This window comes from Phocoena phocoena, chromosome X, assembly GCF_963924675.1.
Source record: "Phocoena phocoena chromosome X, mPhoPho1.1, whole genome shotgun sequence".
NCBI lineage: Eukaryota > Metazoa > Chordata > Mammalia > Artiodactyla > Phocoenidae > Phocoena > Phocoena phocoena.
In genome coordinates this window covers 59772290-59791350 of record NC_089240.1, presented here as the reverse complement: position 1 = coordinate 59791350, position 19061 = coordinate 59772290, and the positions used below count along the sequence as shown (strand labels likewise).

The 19061-nt window shown below is 52.5% G+C and overlaps 2 protein-coding genes across 4 annotated transcripts in view; both read right to left on the bottom strand.

Moving 5' to 3' along the window:
- The window catches only part of DLG3 (discs large MAGUK scaffold protein 3), a 56980-nt gene extending 54872 nt beyond the window's left edge, over window positions 1-2108 (bottom strand). Inside the window, exon 1 of one of the 2 annotated variants that reach the window (XM_065900099.1) lies at window positions 1467-2108. In XM_065900099.1, the coding sequence (XP_065756171.1) occupies window positions 1467-1823 (357 nt within the window). In that variant the 5' untranslated portion in view covers window positions 1824-2108. The remainder of the gene's footprint in view (window positions 1-1466) is intronic. The other variant, XM_065900098.1, reaches the window with a different exon arrangement.
- Window positions 2109-11212: 9104 nt separating this feature from the next.
- Window positions 11213-18571, bottom strand: GDPD2 (glycerophosphodiester phosphodiesterase domain containing 2). Of its 2 annotated transcripts, XM_065901151.1 has the most exons (16): window positions 18467-18571; window positions 18081-18184; window positions 17707-17800; window positions 17488-17547; window positions 17159-17257; window positions 16883-16976; window positions 16592-16737; window positions 16391-16473; window positions 16138-16288; window positions 13945-14166; window positions 13589-13737; window positions 12201-12236; window positions 11877-12141; window positions 11628-11710; window positions 11347-11375; window positions 11213-11265 (listed from the first exon to the last, which is right to left on the bottom strand). In XM_065901151.1, exons 1-16 carry the CDS (start codon window positions 18569-18571, stop codon window positions 11213-11215), a joined length of 1773 nt encoding a protein of 590 aa, XP_065757223.1. The 2 variants fall into 2 exon arrangements, with proteins under 2 accessions (XP_065757223.1, XP_065757224.1); XM_065901152.1 differs by lacking the exon at window positions 12201-12236 and having other exon boundaries at window positions 11877-12024.
- Between the last annotated feature and the right edge of the window lie 490 nt (window positions 18572-19061).

Sequence of the window (19061 nt, the reverse complement as noted above, 5' to 3'; positions counted from 1 at the left end):
GGGCCAAGGCAAGGGACACAGGAAACAGTGTGGACAGACAGAAGGCCAGAACGGAGGACTCCTCTCCCCAGGAAGTCCCCACCTTTGCTTCTGAGTGAGAGCACATCTGATCCCCAGAGGGGGACAGAGGTGGCCAGGACGGTCACCAGCTTGGGGCAGCCAGCACCTGCCCTCCACAACAAAGCCTCCTCCTCCCCTCTCCCTACCCTGGGGGCTGCAGAGCCGAATAACCGGACAGGCCCTCCGCCATGCATGCCAGGGACCCGGCTCTGCCGGCCCAGCCTCCATTTTGCTGCTTCTCCCACAGATGCTCCTTCCATTTTCTAAGCTGGCAGTTTATTTAGGCTGGGAGTGGAAGCCGGAGTTGTGCCCAGCACCCAGGGGTTCCCAAGCTGTGCCAAGTCAGGACTGGGGGGCCAAGTTCTCCCACATCTTGCGGTACCCAAGGGGAAGATGCCCCACCGGGGCCAGTCCCTGCACCATAGCAGCTGCCCCTTGCCTGGCTCCAGGCATCATGCCTGTTCTGGAGCAAGGAAGCTGGCTTCAGTCCCCCCCTCGCCCCCTGAGTACACATACACACTTCAGAGCTGCCTGGACAAAAGAGTCCATCCTTCTCAGCAGCCTCTCAGCCTTGCTTGGGACGTGTCTCTCGCCTCCTCCCCCTCCCCTCCCTTGCCTGTCAAGCGCCTCTCACCAGGGACACCACACACGCGCGCGCACGCGTGCGCACACACACACACAGAGGCACACGCGTGCACACACTTGCAGCCACATGCTCATATACATGTAGCCACACACACACAGGCAAACACAGCCAAACCTGCAGCTTCATCTACAGAGACACCTCCACATTCAGAGAGACGTCCCCACATGTCCATGTGCACATTCACACACAAAGGGACTAGGACGGAGAGGGACTCATGGCATCAAGGGATGAAGCTCAGCAAGCTGGGCACATGGGCTCCTCGACACAGATTCACAGGAGCTCCACTGCCTTCCTCCACACGCCTCAACACACACACACACACACACACACACACACACACACACACACATACACGTCCCCCCTACACAGAGCACCTTGCCCCCTCCTCCCCTCCTGTGGAGACACACACCGCACACAGCCCCCGCAGAACCTCCCGCCCCCTGCCAGACACAGAGACACTGCTAACCCCCCCCCCCCGCCCACGCTGAGGCGAACCCAATCCCCCCACACGGGAGAATGTGCCCCTCCGCCATGCCTTCGCCTCCTGACACACAGCTCCTCCCAATCCCCTCCAAATGGAGACCCCCAAACAGACACACTGGGAAGCACACACCACCTCTCTTGGCCCAGCTGCAATGCTAGGGCTCAGGGTCTGCGGGCTGGGAGCCCTGGGAACCCGTGCTGCACCCCAGGCCTCCAGGCGCCCACTCCCCAGCCCCCCGTGGGTTGCCCCACCACCACCCCCTCTGCTGATCCATACCTGCTCATACCAATCGCGGTTGGTACAGGTGCACTCGGGCCACCAGCTGGGGCCGCTGCCGTTGAGTTTGGGGGTGCTCTTGCCCGGGACTGGCTTAGGGGGCACTGGCCCCACATCCCGGCCGGTGGGGATGAGCTTGGCCTTGGTGCGGGGGGTGGGGGTGGCCCCCGCCTGCGAGGGCAGGGTCTGCGAGCTGTAGCCCCCGTAACCGGCGCTGGCTCCATTGCCCCCACCTGGCCCGTAGGGGTCGGGTACCTGCCAGTCCCCGTAGCCGGGAGGCTCGAGGCGCCGCAGGGCGGCCAGGCGGGTCACCTCATAGCACTCGGGGCACTTACAGCAGTGCTGGTGCTTGTGCATGGCACTGCCCCCCGCGGCCCGGACCCCCCAGCCCACGCCGGTTTCCACACCGCCGCTGCCGCCGCCGCCGCTGCCGCCAGGCTCCCGGGCACACTCACACTGCTCGGACCAGGAAGGGGGGGGCACCCGTGGGGGCGCCCGGGCGGAGCGGGGCCTGGGGCCGGGCGGGCGTCCCGGGGCCTCTGCCCCCACGCTGCCCCGCACCCACGGCTCCCCCTCCAGCACTGGCGGCTCCGTGTCGCCCGTCGTGGCTCCTGGGCCGAGGCCCAGCGGCAAAGAAGAAGCGGGAGCCTGGGCAGAAGCTGGGTGCTGCGAGGACCGCTCCCGCACTGGTCCCCAGGATGGATCTGAGTGGAGTCAAGAGCATCTCTCCCTGGCTCCCTTCTCAGTTGATTCCAGCCAATCAGCGTGCAGAGTCAGGCAGCGGCAGCGGCAGCGGCAGGAATGCTAAACAGCGGCTCCTTAAAGGAACAGAGGCAGTGGCGCCCCCAGGCTCAGCCCCAGCTCCCCAGATATCGGGGGTAGGGCCAACCCTAGGGCAGGGACAGGGGACTTGTGCCACGGGTGAGCTCAGCCCCCACTCTCGTGCCCCCTCATCTCCAATTTCAGCCTGTCCTCGGCCCACTCCACCCCACCCCACTACCAAGAGGGAGTTGCAGGGAGATGCTCAATGGGTCCCCGGGCTTGCTCTGAGCTGGGGCCACCAGAAGTAAAGACTTGAGGCGGCAGAACAGATCGAAGGGACGTTAGAGCAGGGTGAGGGAGGTGCTCTCTCCTAACAGGGGACCAAGGAAGAGGGCAGCTTAGGAGGCTACTCTCTTGTCAGGGCCTCTTCCTCAGGACTATTGTTCTCTCAACCTCTAGGCCCCGAAATGACTGCAACCTCACACTTGACCTGCTTCCATCACCAATGAGGGACTCAAGCCTAGAACAGAAGGAAAGGAAAGCTCTAAGTTTTTGTCCCTGGCGCACAGATTCCTGTCTCCTCAACTCCACTCCTGCATGGTTATGATGGGGGAAAGAGCTTCAGGATGCCAAGAGAGTAAAGAAAGTCCAGGGCAGAAGGAAAGGTAAGGAGAGATCTGAAGTGAAAGAAATCCGGGTGTCTGGAGAAGAAGCTGGGAATACTTATCCAAGGACATTTCCTTAGCCTCTCCTGGCTCAGTCTGTTGGCGGATGGAAGAAGGATGACATGCTGGGAAAACTCTTATCTTTTTGCTGTTCTTTATGTCATTAGCTACCAATTATTGAGTCTTCACAAAGTCCTAAGTGCTTTACATGCAAACAAAACCCCTACCAAGGTGCTACTATTATTATCTGACTTTTACCGAGAAATTGAGGCTCAGAGATGTTAATACAGCTAGGTTACACAGGTGGAAGTGACAGAATCAGGATGCAAATCCTGGCCATTTGACTCCAGAGTCCACGCTCTGAACCACTCAAGTCCAACAGGCCTATTCTAAGTTCTCCTGCAGATCTCAGATCTCAGTTCAACGAACATTCATTGCACACCTACTCTGTGCAAGACCTTGACCTAGGCCCTAGGGCTACAGAAATTCATTCTCAAGTCAACAGGTATTCACTGAGCACCTGCTATGTGCCAGACACTGTTCTAGGATTTGAGGATATAGCAGCAAACAGAACAAAACACAATAAATCCCCGCCCTTGGGGTGCTCACATTCTAGTGAAAGGGCACAGACAAAAAATAGCACAATAAATAAATGAAGTATATACTACGATATATGGTGATAAGTGCTATGGGAAAAAAGAAAAAGAGCAGAGAAAGCAGGATTGGGAGTACTAGGGAAGGACATGAGGTTGTGATCATTTTTCTTCAAGTTTTTTACCCCTGCATTTTAACATGAGAATTTTCAAACATACAGAAAAATTGAAAGAATTTTACAGGGAACAAGCATCCAATTGCCACCTAGATTCTCATTAACATTTTACTATACTTGCTTTATCACATGTATATCCTCCACATATCCTCTCCAACTTTTTTAAAAATGACAATTTGCAAACATACAGAAATGTTGAAAGAATAGTACAAGGGACACCTATACGTCTTCCTCATAAAGCCAACAACTGGCAATGTCTTGTTATATTTGCTTTATCGATCTATCTACAATTTCTTCTGAACCGTTCAAATGTACGTTATAGATTTCATTACACTCCTCCCCTAAATATTTCAGCATTCATCTTGTGGGAATAAAGACATTCTCCCACATAACCACAATATGATTATGACATCTAAGAAAATTAACAATAATTTCATATCATCTAATATCGTCTAATGTCCAGTCTATATTCAAATTTCTCCAAACTTGCCTTTTATCTTTTTTTTAAACATCTTTATTGGGGTATAATTGCTTTACAATGGTGTGTTAGTTTCTGCTTTATAACAAAGTGAATCAGTTATATATATATACATATGTTCCCATATCTCTTCCCTCTTGCGTCTCCCTCCCTCCCACCCTCCCTATCCCACCCCTCCAGGCAGTCACAAAGCACCGAGCTGATCTCCCTGTGCTATGCGGCTGCTTCCCACTAGCTATCTACCTTACGTTTGGTAGTGTATATATGTCCATGCCTCTCTCTCGCTTTGTCACAGCTCACCCTTCCCCTTCCCCGCCTTTTATCTTTTTTAACATCAGAACCTAATCAAGGCTGTCACATTGCATTTGTGTCTTTAGCCACTAGAACAGCCCCAATCTTAAAAGAAAACCTTTTTATTTTGAGATAATTATAGATTTACAAGGAAGTTGCAGAGATAGCACAGAGAGGGCCCGTGTACCCTTCACCCAGTTTTCCTCAATGATTGCATCTTACATAATTATAGTACAATATCAAAACCAGGAAATTGACATTGGTATAGTGTGTGTATAGTTCTATACCATTTTACCACATGCAGAGATTTCTGTAACAACCACTACAATCAAAATACAAAACTATTTCATCACCACAAAGACCTACTGGTGTCGTCATTTTAAAAGGTTGAGAAAAGTGTAAAAAAATTACCTCCCTTTAGGTCTCTTTACCATGTCTCATTTATAGTACGGTTGTCTTAAATATTTCCTCTACATATACTGAGCTTCACATCAGATGATGTTTTACTTATTGCTTCAACCATCAAACATTATTTAGACAACTCAAGAGAAGAAGGAAAGTCTGTTGTACGTACTTACTTTTTTACTCATTCTATTCTTTCTTCCTTCCCGATGTTCCAAGATTTCTTCTCTTATCATTTCCTTTCTGTTTTGAGAACTGCCTTTAACCACTCTTTTAGGGTGGGTCTGCTGGTGTCATGGTCTCGTAGCTTTCCTTTTTCTGAGGATATCTTGATTTCTCCCTCATTTCTGAAGGATATTTTCACTAGATATAGCATCCGGGCTTGGCAGTTCTTTTAACACTTGAAATATGTTGTTGCCACTTCCTTCTGGCCACCATGGTTTCTGGTGAGAAATCGCTGATACTTGAATTGTTTTTCCCCTGTTGGTAAAGTGGTGTTTCTCTCCTACTGCTTTCAAGATTTTCTCTTCGTCTCGTTTTTAAAAGTTTGATTATAATGTGTCTTGGCATGGATTTGACTTTATCCTGTGTTGCGGGTTTGTTCAGCTTCTTGAATCTGTAGGTTTATGTCTTTTGCCAGATTTGGGGGATTTTCAGCCATCATTTCTTGAGGACTTTTTCGCCCCCACCCTTTCTCTTCTCCTTCTGGGACTCCGATGACATGAATGTTAGGTCTTTTGTTATAGTCCCACATGTCTCTGAGGCTCTGTTCATGTTTTTGTTTTTAGTCAAGTCACCTAGTCAAGTCTGTCCTTTTCTCCTTCTTTTAGCATCTTCCTATGTTTGTTTTATATATCACATACAGAGTTTTAGCTGTCCTTAGTGGGAGAAATAGGGAGAAGCATGTCTACTCCACTTGGGTCCAGAACTAATAGCCTCCCATCTTTATTTTTTTTTAATTAATGACACTGGCTTTTTGAAAAGTACAACTCAGTTGTTTTGTAGAATATCCTACTTCTGGATTTGTCTGTTGTTGTTTTTTTTCCCCTCGTGGTGTCATTTATCTTTTTCCTCTATACCCTGTACTTACTGTAAACTGGAAATTAGAATAGAGGCAATCTTAAATAGGCTGGTCAAGGTAGGCCTCACTGAGAAAGTGACATTTGAACAAAGACTTGAGGGAGGTGAGGAAGGGAGCCATGCAGAAGAGTATACCTAGCAAGGGAAGAGCAAGTGCAAAGGTCATCGGTAAGAAGTGCATCTGGCTTGTTGGAGAAACAGCAAGGAGGACCAGGCAGCTGGAGCAGAGTGAGAAGGAGAACGTACTAGGAGATACGATCAGAGATTTAGTAGGAGACCAGATTGTATAGGGCCTGTAGGCCACTGAAGGATTTTGGCTTTACTCTGAGAGAGATGGGGAGCCATTGGAGAGTTTTTGTGCTGAGAACTGACATGATCTGACTTGTGTTTAGCAGGATCACTCTGGCTTCCATGTGGAGAATAGGCCACAGGGGACAAGGGTGAAGCAGTGAGACCAGTCAGCAGGCTACTGAGGTGATGCCAGAGAGACATGAGTGATGGTGGTTTGGACCAGGGTGGTAGCACTGGAGGTGATAAGAAGTGATTGGATTCTGGATGTATTTCGAAGAGAGAGTCAACAGGATTTGCTGACAGATTGAATATGAGGTGTGGTTCCAAGGTTTTTTGGCCACAGCAACTGGAAAGGTGAAACTGCCATCGACTGAGATGAGGACTGCTTTAGGGGAGGGGTCATTTGGGCGAAAAAGATCAGGTGTCCAGATTTGGACATGTTGAGTTTGAGATGTCTATCAGACATCCAAGTGGCAATGAATAGTAAACAGACCCTGTCGCCAAGATGCTCAAAGTTAGAGAAATGGACATATAGAAGCATTTCATTACAATAACTGTGAAAAGTGCTATTTCAGAGGGGTATACAAAAAAGCAAGTTATCAACTCTACTTGTGGGTGGCGAGGGGCTTACGAAAAGTTTCATAAGAGATGATATTTTTAGTTTGCTCCTGAAGGGTGACTAGGTGTTCATTAGGTAGAGAAAAGAGAGGAGTGTCTTGTTTCCTGTATTCTTAGACCCTGGCACACAGTGGTTGCTCAGCCACACCCAACCCAGTCACTAGTTGTATGACCTTGGCCGTTACTTTACTTCTTGAGCTTCAGTTTCTTTATCTGTGAAATGGAAATCATCTAGGTTTTTTGTGAGGATTAAATGTAAAACATTTAGCACATTACCTTGTAACAGTGGGTTAGGGTTAATTATTATTGTTGAATGAACAAATGAATGAATATCTTCCTTCATGACCAAGTCTAGGCTAGGCTGGTAACTCAGGACCTTAAAGTCTTTTATATGCTCAGCAGTTTGCCAATACTATAGAGTGCTAGACTCTTTTCCTACATCCTAAAAGTAGCTCAGGAAAAACAAAAAACACCCTATAGCCTGGGCCTCTGAACTGCTCTGATTGAGGAATAAACATTGCTAAGCCTGGAGTGAATGGAGAGGGTCAAACTGCCTTCCCCACACCCCGTCCCCATTTGACTGCTCTCTCTCTCTCCTCTCTCCCTCTCCCTCTCTCTCTCTCTCTCTCTCTCTCTCACACACACACACACACATACACACACAAACACACACACATTTTCATTTTTAATGAATATGAGTTACATCCCTTTACATTCATAGTGAGCTTCTCCCCACTCTACAGGCTCTCTGATGCTCAGACTGGACTTGGTTGGCAAGTCAGCAGCCTTGAGATGCTTTGACACTTGGAATCCCCTCCCAACTGCTAGAGTTCCAACCTGAGGCCCCAGGGAGACAGGCGCCCCCTACAGGTCGAAAACAGCCCGCGCCCCTGCAGGCGGTTGTGGTTGCTAGGCAACCGGGAGGCCCGCATGGAGACTGAAGCCACAGAGGAGCCTGAGAAGGGATTTGGGAGAAGGGGACTGTTTCTCACTCCTATCCACCGTTTCTCCAGCACCCTCCCTCAGCAAACTGATGGGGTTAGGGCAGTGCGGCCCGCTGCTGTCTGATAATCTGGGCTCATTCTTGAAAGTACAGCTTCACTGGGTGACCCCAATCTTTTTGTGTGGAGAAATAATCACCCTTGCCCCAAAGCCCTTGGGTTTCACCTCGGAGCCAGAGACTGGGATTGCTGAAAGCAGGAAGTTTCTGTTTTGTGAGCAAGGGGCATTGCTGTGGGTGTGCATCCTTGGTGGATGGGAATTCTAGCACATTGGGCGTGGGTAGGAATAATTTTGGTGATTAGTCTACTAAGGTATCAAGATTTCCCCACCTTTCCCAAGGTATGGATTAGGGAACTCCTACTTTCGCCCATTAAAATAAAAAGGCCCCATAGGAACGACAATATATAAAGGATCATTCATACCTTGGTGGAGACAAGTTTCTCAGTGGCTTTCCTGAATTAGATTTCTCTATGGAGTAGGGAGAGATCCTGAGGTCTGTTGACCCCTGTGAGTAGGGACAGAGGCCAACAAGAGGGAAAGAAACAAAAAGAATGGCAGGGTAGTAACACAGAATTCGGCACCTTCCTAGTACTGTGTCTGGTTTGGGGCTAGCAAATCCTGTCAGCTCTGTGCCCTCTCTGTTAGGACCATGCTGAAGTATTCCGTCCTTATGACCGCCTTTGGGGACCAGAAATCCACAGCTTTTCCCCCTAGTAACCTAGCATTCTGGCCCAGGAGTAGGTCCAAGCAGGCCGAAGCCGTGGGCACAATAATCCCTCCACTTGGGACTCATCTCTTCACAATCAGTACAGCAGGAGCTTCACTGTGGCAGAGCCCCAAGCCATGGCAAGCTTAGGGGAGAGCTGTACCCGGAGTCTCGTCGTGGGCTTTCCCTCAAGAGTTCCAAGGTAGAGATACCAGGCTGAGGTACTGGCAGCCAGAGAGGTCCTGGTCCAGCCACTGCCCCAGTCCACAACATCTCCACAGCCGCACGATGGCAGGGGGAGGCTCCTTGCTCCCTGTGCTTCTAAACTGAACTGGGTCGGGGCTGTGCCTTAGCTCTATTAATAGCCCCCTAGCCCAGCCTGCTAGCCCCAAACCCGGATGCCAGAAGCTGTGAGTCAGCAGCTAAAAATAACGAGAGCAACTGCACCCAAACCCCAATGAGCAGCGCCCCTTGGCCCTCCACCCTCAAGTTTTTGTCAATCTCAGCCTCCAGTCCAGGACCTTATAGAGGTTAAGTGCGCCATAGCTGTCCAGTCCTCCTGGGAAGAGAGGAAGGATGGACGGTGGCAGGCTCAGGGCTGAGCGCTCAAGGCTAGGGACTAGGGGCAAGGGCTTGGGGCATTCCGGCCGAGAGTCTAGACTCTGAGGCTAGAGGACTGCAGCTGAGAGCCTGGGAGCTGAGAGGTGGAGGCTGCGGGGGTTGGAAACCCTGGATGTGGTCGGGGTCAGGTCGGAATGGGAGGGGAGGAAGAGGCTGCGGGGCTGCGAGGCTGGGCGACTGGGAGGGGACAGAAAAGTAGGGATGGGGGTGGGGGGGAGGTCCATGCTGAGAGGTGAGAGCCCGGCAGTACCTGGGCGCCACAGAGCTGAGGCCGGCAGTCGGTCTGAGGGGCGGGATCGGGAACAGGGAAAACTACGGAAATGCAGCTTGAAAAGGTAGTATGTGGAAGAGATGGTCCAAGGCGGCGTGGACCCCCGAGAAGACTGGGACCAGGCAGCAGCCGCGGCGTGGGCTCCCGGCGCTCCTCCCACCTCCCAGCCCGTCGCACGCCGATGCCCCCGCCCACCGCGCCTGCTGCAGGCCAGGTATGTTGGCGTGGACGGCGGCCTGTGTGTCTATGTGCATGTGTGTGCATGGCGAGGGCGGGGTGGCGAGAAGGGAAGGGGCGGGGTCTGGGAGGAGGAGGGGGCGGGAACACAAATTCAAATTAGCTTCGGGCCATCCCGAGACCGGAAGTGGCCGTGGGGCCTCCTGGGAGTTGTAGTTCCAGGGCCTGCCCTGCAACCGAGGAGGGTCTTGTCCCTAGGTGTCAGTGCCGCCCCCGGTCCCAGGCTGGCGAGAGAGGAGGAATTGAGAACCAAACCTCCTGACCTCGTCAGACCCTTAGTTCGATTTCCCTTCGTGTGGAGCCATGAACCGGGGTGAATGTGGGTGCGGTGGGGACTGAAGAGTCAGCCAGAGCCCCCTCCTGTCCTTGTGTTTGCCTTAGCCCCTCCCGCACTTCTACCAGACTCCTTATCCTAGGCCAGCTCCGCGCTGGTCATCTTAACTGTTTATCCCAGGGACTCACGAGCAGCAAACGTACCGGGGACCTTGCTCCTCGAGGGGAAGGTGGGCCCGGCAACCTGACCCTGCACGCAGCCCAGAGAAGCGAAAACTTGTCGAAATCGGACCATGCCCTCGGGATACGGAGTCAAGGACACAGGTCCCCAATGGGCACAAGAAACAGGTAGCGTTCAGCAAATACGTCACGGGTGACGACGGCGCGGCCCTCCTCTTGGGGCAGGTGACCACAAGGTGGAGCTACAGCGCAACTCTGCACAGCGCGCCTGGGCCACCCGGAACGCTCCCTGTGGCGGCTGCTCTCCTGCTTCCCACTTGCAGCCCTTCATTGCCCCAGGTGGACCTCTTGCCACCTCCAACCCACGATTCTCCCCATGATGACCCCTCAATGTCATGTCACATGCAACCCTAGATGGAAGGTGCATCCTCCACCCAGCCCCAGCGCTGAAAAGATTAGACTGTGCCAAATGGGCACTCAATTCACTGAATAACCGATTACCGGACAAGATTCAGGAACAAATGTGTCTTGAGGAAAAGACTGTGCACAGCAAAAAGCCACCTGCAGGCACAGAATTACATGGCTAGATGGGCTCTTTGGCCCCCAGCCTCTAGGCAGGAAATCAGATAAATTGCATATGTCAGGGGAGACAGTGAATGAAGCCAGGTCAATATCTCCATCATCTTATAGTTCTCCAGGAAAGGCCGTTTTGTCATCTCCTTCAGTCTGTTCCAAGCTGTCCCGTCCCTGACACCCTGTGCCTTCTACACAAGAACACGTGAACACAGATCAGAAACATTCTCTTGGCAATCTCCTTGTCTCTTCCTCTGTTCTAGTTTCATTTGGGGAGAAACTTCTGGTGACTCAGTGTCTTCCTAACCACTTCAGGTCAAAATCTCAAGGGGAACAGATTCCATGGACGCTTGGGGCATGCCATCATCTGGGCAGAGGGCCCTCATAGTTCAAAACCTCCTATTGGCAAAGTTCACCCCACGCCAACCCCACCAATATTCCACTTCGGCCATTCTCTCTTCCTCCTTGCTGTTGGCCAATGCAGACAGGCCTCAGACTTTGGCTGGTGGGGGTCCAGGACAGGGCATTTACTCCATTATGAAAGCGTTGATCCTGGTCAGCAGCACTGCTGTTTCTAAGCCTGGGGAGAGGGGCATATAGGGAGTGAGCAAGGGGAAGGCTAGAGGAGGAGAAAAATGAAGTGAGGGGAGAAAGTTCTTACCGGTTCTCTCTCTCTCCTTAGCACATCTCCTATAGGGAGAAAAGCTTCTCATTATGAGTTCAGCCAGCTTCAAGCACGACCTTTTGACCCCGAGTTCCCCCAGACTGCCTTTCCCAAAAGGTTCAAGCCAATTGGATATATAAGGAAGGGTCTAAGAATCTCCGAGGAACCAAACAGACCAAACCCCAAGCCCCAGGCAGCATTTATGAATCTGAATCAGCCCTATCACCAGGACCCTAGGGAGAATAAAGACCCAGAAAGCTGGGGCACAAAACACTCACCGTTGGAGGAGGAAGGTCCACAAAAGCAGCAGGATGGAGACACAGTTGGTAATGATCCACATCATTAGGTAGGTTTGAGGGGACTATGGGAATAGAAAAAAGCTCCTGTCAGTGGCCAGAGCGACCCATATACAGACACAGGTAGTATATGGGGGGAGGAGGGGCAATAAGTAAGGAAGAGAGGGATAGGGTTAATGAGAAGCAGGGATGGGAAAGGAGGAGGAGGGGTGACAGTCCCAGAGCCCTTACAATAAGCCAGACAGGGTAACGCATCTGCTGCAGCAGCTGGCAGTCATTGGTGGTGACCGAATCCACCCCTGCACACCAGAGTAGGGAGAAGAGCCAGGGCTTGTTCACTACAAATAGGTTCACCGAGACATTATCTTGGTGCAGTGCTCTGTGGAGGAGGGGAAGAAATAGGGAACATCCAGAATCATGGCGTTCCAGGCATGGGAGGGAGACAGCCCCTCTCTGTGCTTGAATCTCCAGTGTCACTTCCCCAGAGCCATCAGTTCTGCCTTTGCATAGCAGCCCCTGACCAACTCTGTCTCCCGGTGGATTCCACCTATGGGCCTTAGCTTTGCTGTCTGGGGCCACACAAATGTGTCTCTCCTCTTTGTCTCATGACATCCCTTCAGAGGTCTGAGGGGCAGTGACCCTCAGTGAGTCTTCTCTTCTCCAGGCCCAACGACCCCAGTCACTTCAACTGGGGCTGGGGACCTGGCTTATCATTCCCTTCCTCATAAAAACCTCTCTAATCTGACCTTACTCCAATTTACCTATGTTCCTTTTGAAGTTTGGAGCCTGCATCTGAAGGTGATATCCCGGGTAGGCTGGGACCAGCTTCGAGGAGAGCAAAACTCCTCCTGCCTTCTGGGCACTATGCCCATGTGAAGGCAGCCCAGAGTCAGGCTAGTTTTTGGCAGTGTCATTCATTATTCACAGTGTTCAATCAAAGCCCTGGTCTTTTTCACACATGCTCCTGCTAATGCCAGTGTCTCCCTCTCTTGTTTTTGTGCAGTTGAGCTTCTTTTGGACCCCAAATATAGGTCTTTGCATGTATCTCTGTTGCATTTCATCCTGGTACATTTGGCCCGTCATCTTGGAGTGCTTAGACCTTTCAGGGCCTCCATTTTCCCATCAGTGTTTTCATTACCAATTCATGCCTTTTGGAAACACGATCAGCAGTCGATGTTGACCAGGACAAGACTAAGAGGAGGGCCAAACCTGATATCGTGTCTCCTCCCATGGTGACAACTTGGGGAAAGGTCCTTGAAATACTTAATATGATAACTGGGCTATCTTTCAGTCCACATTTTTTTCTATCTGACCACAAGGATATTATAAGAGACCTTGGCAACTGCATGTTTGTAAGTCTATCATGTTTCCTGGCTGGGTCAGCTTCTGGGGCCCAGCTCACATCTGGGACTCTCGCCTCTCTCCCCTGGATCCATCCTCTCTTGCACCAATCTCTCTGGTGTAGAATGAAAGCTAAAATCCTTCTGGTGGCCTACAAGGTCCTACCCAATTTGGCCCCTGCCTACCTCTCCAGCCTTGCCTTCCCCTCGCTCACAAGACTGCTGTTCCTGTTCTTCTGCAGCTCTTCCCATTGTCCTCTCTTTGTGACCTGTCAGGTCTCAGCCCAGACACCACCTCTTTAACCACTTTTCCTACTGTGACTCTCCCTAGCCCCTCTCTCCCAATCTCTACTACATCTTCCCAATTTTTTGGTCTTCAGATCACTTATCACTATCCAATATGCATATGTTTTGTGCAGTGGTTTATTGTCTGTCTGTCTCACCCCCAAAGCCTGCAATAAACAGTGCCTGACACATAGCAGGTGTTCAATAAATATGTGTTGTATGAGTGAATGAATGAATGGCCTTTGCCTTCCCAGCCTCGGCTCTTCCCCACCATTAAGCCTCGTGTGATCCCCTCAGCTCCTTTCCTCTGGCACTCACTTGATATCCAACAGTGGCAGGTCTTGATAGGGGAGGTTGAGAAACTGGGGCTTCTCAGTGCTGTGGCCTCCCAGATGTCCATATATCTGGCGCATTTGGGGGGCCCGTTGTTGGACATAAGCCCGATCTTCATCCGGTAGCCAGAGGACCTGTGGTTCAGGGTGGATGGGCATGAAGCTGGGGAAGGCCTAGGGATTCCGGGGGTGGGGACAGGGGCAGAGAGGTCTGACTGCGGATGGGCTGTATGAGCTGGGGTGGGGCCCTGGGGCGGGGGGAAGCCTCAGCATTATCATCATGGCCTAGGGAAGGCAGGGGAGAGGGGCACTAGGGAGCACTTGGGGTCCTGGCAACATTACCATGGCTTGGGGCACCCCTGAACTCAGCACAGTCTCCAGTGTCTGGTTCACAAAAGTGTCATGGTATGTATGGTTTCGTGGGGGGCGGCGCAGGTCAAACATGACAGAAAGGTTGTGGGCTTCAGCTTCTTTCAGTAGTTCTTTCAGGGCTGGCACTGTCTGATTCTCAGCGTCTTTCCGATCAGGGCCTGACAGCTGCTTAGCCCCCCAGAAGGGTCGCTTCTATAAGGAGAAGAAAATTGTTTCAAGACCAGAAGAAGCCTCCAGGCCATCCTCCCATCCTCATTATCTTCACTCATTACCCCCACTTGGTGTACAGCTTCGGCCCACTGCTGAGCCAGGGTTTTTCCTTTCTCCAAATTGTGGCCTTTTTTAGACCCTCTAATACCTTACTCTGGCCCCAACCTCCTATCCTCCCGGTTTCCTAACTTCCTCACTCTCACTACACTTGCCCTTGGGTCTCACGAAGACCTCTGGGATCTTGACCCCTTGGTTTCCTCCCAATCCATCAGCCCCTTTCTGGCCACACCTACATCCCCTACCCATGGTCCATCCGCAGCTTGAACTACTTTTCCACAGCCCCGTCAACTCCTTTCCTGCCCCACAAATCCCAAACTCATTGAATTCTGCAATTGTCCGCCCCCTCCTCCCCTAGAATCAGGGGGCAGAGCACACCACGTAGGCTGTTGGCACTGTAGTCCTATTTTTTTTTTTTTTTTTTTTTTTGGCGGTACGCGGGCCTCTCACTGTTGTGGCCTCTCCCGTTGCGGAGCGCAGGCTCCGGATGTGCAGGCTCAGCGGCCATGGCTCACGGGCCCAGCCGCTCCGCGGCATGTAGGATCTTCCCGGACCAGGGCACGATCCTGTGTCCCCTGCATCGGCAGGCGGACTCTCAACCACTGTGCCACCGGGGAAGCCCTGTAGTCCTATTTTTTGCTCTCAGTGCCACTTAGCCATCCTTTTACTTTTTCTTGATTTGTTCCCTCTCCCATTCCTCCGGGTGGCTGTTCCAAACCTCTGCCACTCTCCTCGCCTCCCCTTGAAATCAACAGATGACCTTACCTCCTAGTCACTGGCATGGAGAAAGTGAGCTATCAACACTTATTAAATGTTTACTATGTGCCAGGCAGTATTAGAAGCACTTATGTGTATTAATTTATTTAGTCCTCCCGATAATCCTACAAGGTAGGTACTGTTATTATTCCCATTTTATAGATGAAGAAAATGAAGTACAGAGACCCTAAGGAATGTTGCCTAGGCTCACACAGCTAGGAAGTGGTGAAGCCAAGATTCAAACTCGGATGTCCTTTACTCTTAAGCGCTCAGATATGTCTTAATCCCTCAGAATATGTATCCAACTGACGGGTTGGATTTTTTTCAATTTTAGGTTATTTCTCTGAAATTTTACTTTTTAAAAATTTTTTTATAAGGAACTTGTATTACTTTGGTAATCAAGAAAAGAAAAACTAAATAAATTAAGTATCCTTTTAAATAATTTCCATCACCTGCAGGATTGAAGTCCACACTTCTAGGCCTGGCATTCAAAGCCCCCAGAGACCAAGCCTCTGCTCCCCCGGCCCCCGGCCAGTCTCATCTCCCACGACTCCCGTGCAGTTTTGTCTCCCACTTCCACTGAGCCACTTTTTCATTGTCTTTTTTTTTTTTTTTTGGCCTTGCCGCGCGGCTTGCAGGATCTTAGTTCCTCAACCAGGAATCGAACCCGAGCCCAGGCAGTGAAAGCGCCAAATCCTAACCACTGGATCGCCAGGGAATTCCCACTGAGCCACTTTTTGTTCCCTGGAAAGGTTTCTTCATATTTCTGGGCTTTACACACACTCTTCCCTCTGACCAGAATTCCCGTTCCCTGCCTTGTCCATCTTAAAAACTACCCTCACTTCATATGCTGCTCAGGCATCCTCTCCTGTGAAACCACTCCTGATCCTCTCCTGCACTCCCCCTGCCCAACAGTGACCTCTCTCTCCTCTCTACCCAGTAAAGACCTTGCTCTTGCTGGAGGTTTCATATTCTGATAGCCTGTTGCCTAGGTGCTTTCCTTACTAGGAGGGAATGACCTGAGTGCAGAGATTGTATACCTGTCGCCCAACACGGGGCTCAGCAGATGCTTATCAATGAATGAACTCCACCCCCGAGTGCCCCTGCCCGTGGCTGCCTCTTCCAGAAGGCTGTCCTCACCTGTAGGAACCAGGTCCCGGCATTGAGTCTCTTCAGCTCAGTCCAGGAGAAGTTGCTACTGTGGCTGTTGACTCGGTGTGGGAACACAGAGGCCACATCTGTGGTCCTGGTCAGGCGCTCATCATGCATGAGGAAGGGGATCCCATTGGAGCTGAAGGCACAAGGGGAGTCAGAGGGCCAAGCTCTGGGGCATCATTTCCAGAGCGTCCCTGCTGTGTCCCTGGGGTCGGGAGGGGACCCCGGCTTCCCTCACCTGACCATCACGTCGGTCTCAAACACAACAGCTCCACATTCAGCTGTCTTCCGCAGGGACATCAGGGTGTTCTCGGGGGCCAGCTGGGAAAGGTGAGGAGGTGGCAGGGAAGGGTGAGAGCCTGGGAACCCACAGGCCTGGTCACAGCAGCCTAGAGGAGCAGACCCTCCCTGCCCTGCCAGCATTCTGCCCAGCACTCACCATGGGGGCCCCTCGGTGTCCCATCAGCTCAGGCTTGGGGGGTAAGTCTTTGGATTCCATGATACAGGCTGAGGAGATGAATAGGGGCACCAAGTAGATGGCCAGGGCAACTCCAAAAAATAGGAGAAGTAGCAGAATCTTGGGACCTGTGGGGAATGGGGGACAGGCTATAGAGAAAGGACAGTGGTGGGCCGTGGGGACAGAAAGCAGAGTGCAGGTACAGGAAACGGAGCAGCAGGAGGCAGAAGCATTGATGGCCAGTGAGGGTGTGTGAGAGGGTAGAGTTGGCACCTCTTTGGTGGATACGGTAGAAGGTATCAGCCACAGGCCAGGCCAGGAGAGTGATGCCAGCAACTGCTCCAATATGAAGGAATGGGGCTGTGGCCTGTGGACAAGAGCTGTTGAGGGGGGCTCTTCTCCCTAGAAGCCCTCCCCTTCTCCCCCTAGGACCTGACTTTTGAAGTTGAGAGCTACCTGGAGTCTCGGGGCACCAGGGAGCAAGCTGTGTCCTGGGGTTGGCCACAGGGGAAGGTTTCCCCCACTAAGCCCTGGATACCAGCCACTCACCTGCAGTGACAGACGTAAGCTATGCCACTCCTGCCGCCATTGGACCTCCAGTCCCACAAGGCCAGCGGCCACAAGAAGTATAATGAGGAGCAGCAGCACCTGGGGGACCAGGGATCTTCATGTCAACCTGGGCTTGTGGCTGCCTGGGCTGCCCCTCACTCTATGAAAACAGGACCATTCTCTTCTCCTGACTCAACCACTGTCCTTCTTTCACTCAGCACATATTTACTGGGCTTCAGGTCCTGAGCTCGTGCTCAGGGATAGAAGAACTGGCTAAGCACCGGGCCCAGTGTACCCCTCTCCCACTTGCTCCCATATGCCCACTCTACCTTGTGGGTGGTGTGCAGGCACAGAGGCTGGCCACAGAGCCGCAGGAACAGGGCCAGGAGCTGGGGGCAGAGGTGGTGGGAGTCATGAGGTGCCAAGAGAGGGGCTTCCCAGGCTGACACCTCCCTCCTCCCCTCCCCTCAGTGGCCAGGGTGAGAACGATAAGGTAGAGCTGAGCGGGAAGGAAGGGCTAAGGTTAGACCAGCTGCTCCGGGACCCACCAAGAGCAGGGATGCGTATGTGACCAGTAGAGAGATGACCAGCAGGAATGCCGGGGACCAGTCCATCCAGTGTCCCCAGTGCTGGAACAGGAATCTATGGGAGGGGAGAGGGAGGTGTCCAAGTGGGGGAAGGGCAGCGAAAGTAGCCTGAGGGGAGCTGGGCTGGGTGGCTCTAGGATGGGGGCTAGAAGGGAGTGAGGGGAAGCCCTTCAGGGGGTCAGGGGCTCCACGGACTGGGGAGACCTCACGGAGGGGTTTTCAAGGAGGCTGGGTAGGGGGCAAGCCAGGCAGGGCTGGGGATGACCGAGCACCCTGGAGTCCCGAGGTGGGGAATAGGTTGACATGTCTGCTGAGGAAGGGGGTCTGTGACACACTCATTGAAGTTGTGCAGGTCATTGAGAAGGATGAGCACGACGTACAGCCAGCCCAGGGAGAGGAGAAAGGTGAGGAAGAGCAGGCCAAACCAGATGCATTCGCACTGCAAAGGGGCAGGAGAGAAGCTCACAGCCCATCCCCACTTCAGCTCAGAGTCCCCAACAGAGGGCAGCTCAAGGGGGCTTCCTGCCAGGCATGGGGGTGCTCTGCTTTTGCAGGTAGTTCTTTCCATGTTTGAGGGGATTTTCCTCCTGGGGAGAGAAAGCCCCTTCCTTCCCTATCCCCTCCCCTCTGCTGTCTCTGAACACACCTGGCCTTCTTATACCCTCCGAGTGGCCTCTGCCTTGGACTTCTGCCCCCCCACCACACCCCATCCGTACTTCACCTGGTTGGTTTGTGTCCTGTCTTTGGGGCATTTCTTCCAGTGGCAGCTATACAGGCAGTGGAGGCAGTGGGCCCAGACCGAGCAGCAGCCAGGAGACTCACCCATGGTGAGGGCCTGGGGGAAGGGACACTTGGCTATCAGGGACCCTGGCAGAAGGCAGTATATGTGAGGAGCCCCGGGAGGAGCAGAGGCCTGGGCCGCTGCTCAGCAACGGAGGTCACAGGGCAGGTCCCAAGTGCCAGATTGGATGAGGAGGTGAGCAAAGGGGACAGTTTCCGGGGTCTTTCTTTCCCTTTCATCTGCATATGTGGAAAGTCAGTGGGACACCCAGAGGTCTAGCCTCCTGGCAGGATATACACCCACTCTCTCCATCTCCTCCCCTTTCAACAGCATCCCTATCTGGGGATGGAGAGGTTGCCTGGGGTAGGGACTCAGGAGAAACTTCCCTGGGGTGGGGCAAACACGGTTTAGCAAGTTGAGGCAGATCTGGCCAAACTTCAGGCGGCCCCGTGTTGAGGCTTCCACCATAGAAGCCAGGAGTAACCTGAAGGAGAGGCACCGGGCCTGACCTGGGGCTGAGGGAGGCCTGGCTAGT

Bases quoted from the DNA above. Each gene is read 5' to 3' on its own strand.
- GDPD2 (XM_065901151.1), bottom strand. From the start codon at position 18,571: ATGGGTGAGTCTCCTGGCTGCTGCTCGGTCTGGGCCCACTGCCTCCAC. The intron at 17,258-17,487 runs GTAGAGTGGGCA...CTGGTCCCCCAG, and splicing joins GCCTGCACACCACCCACAAG to GTGCTGCTGCTCCTCATTAT. The intron at 16,738-16,882 runs GTGCCAACTCTA...CATTCCCCACAG, and splicing joins CTACCGTATCCACCAAAGAG to GTCCCAAGATTCTGCTACTT.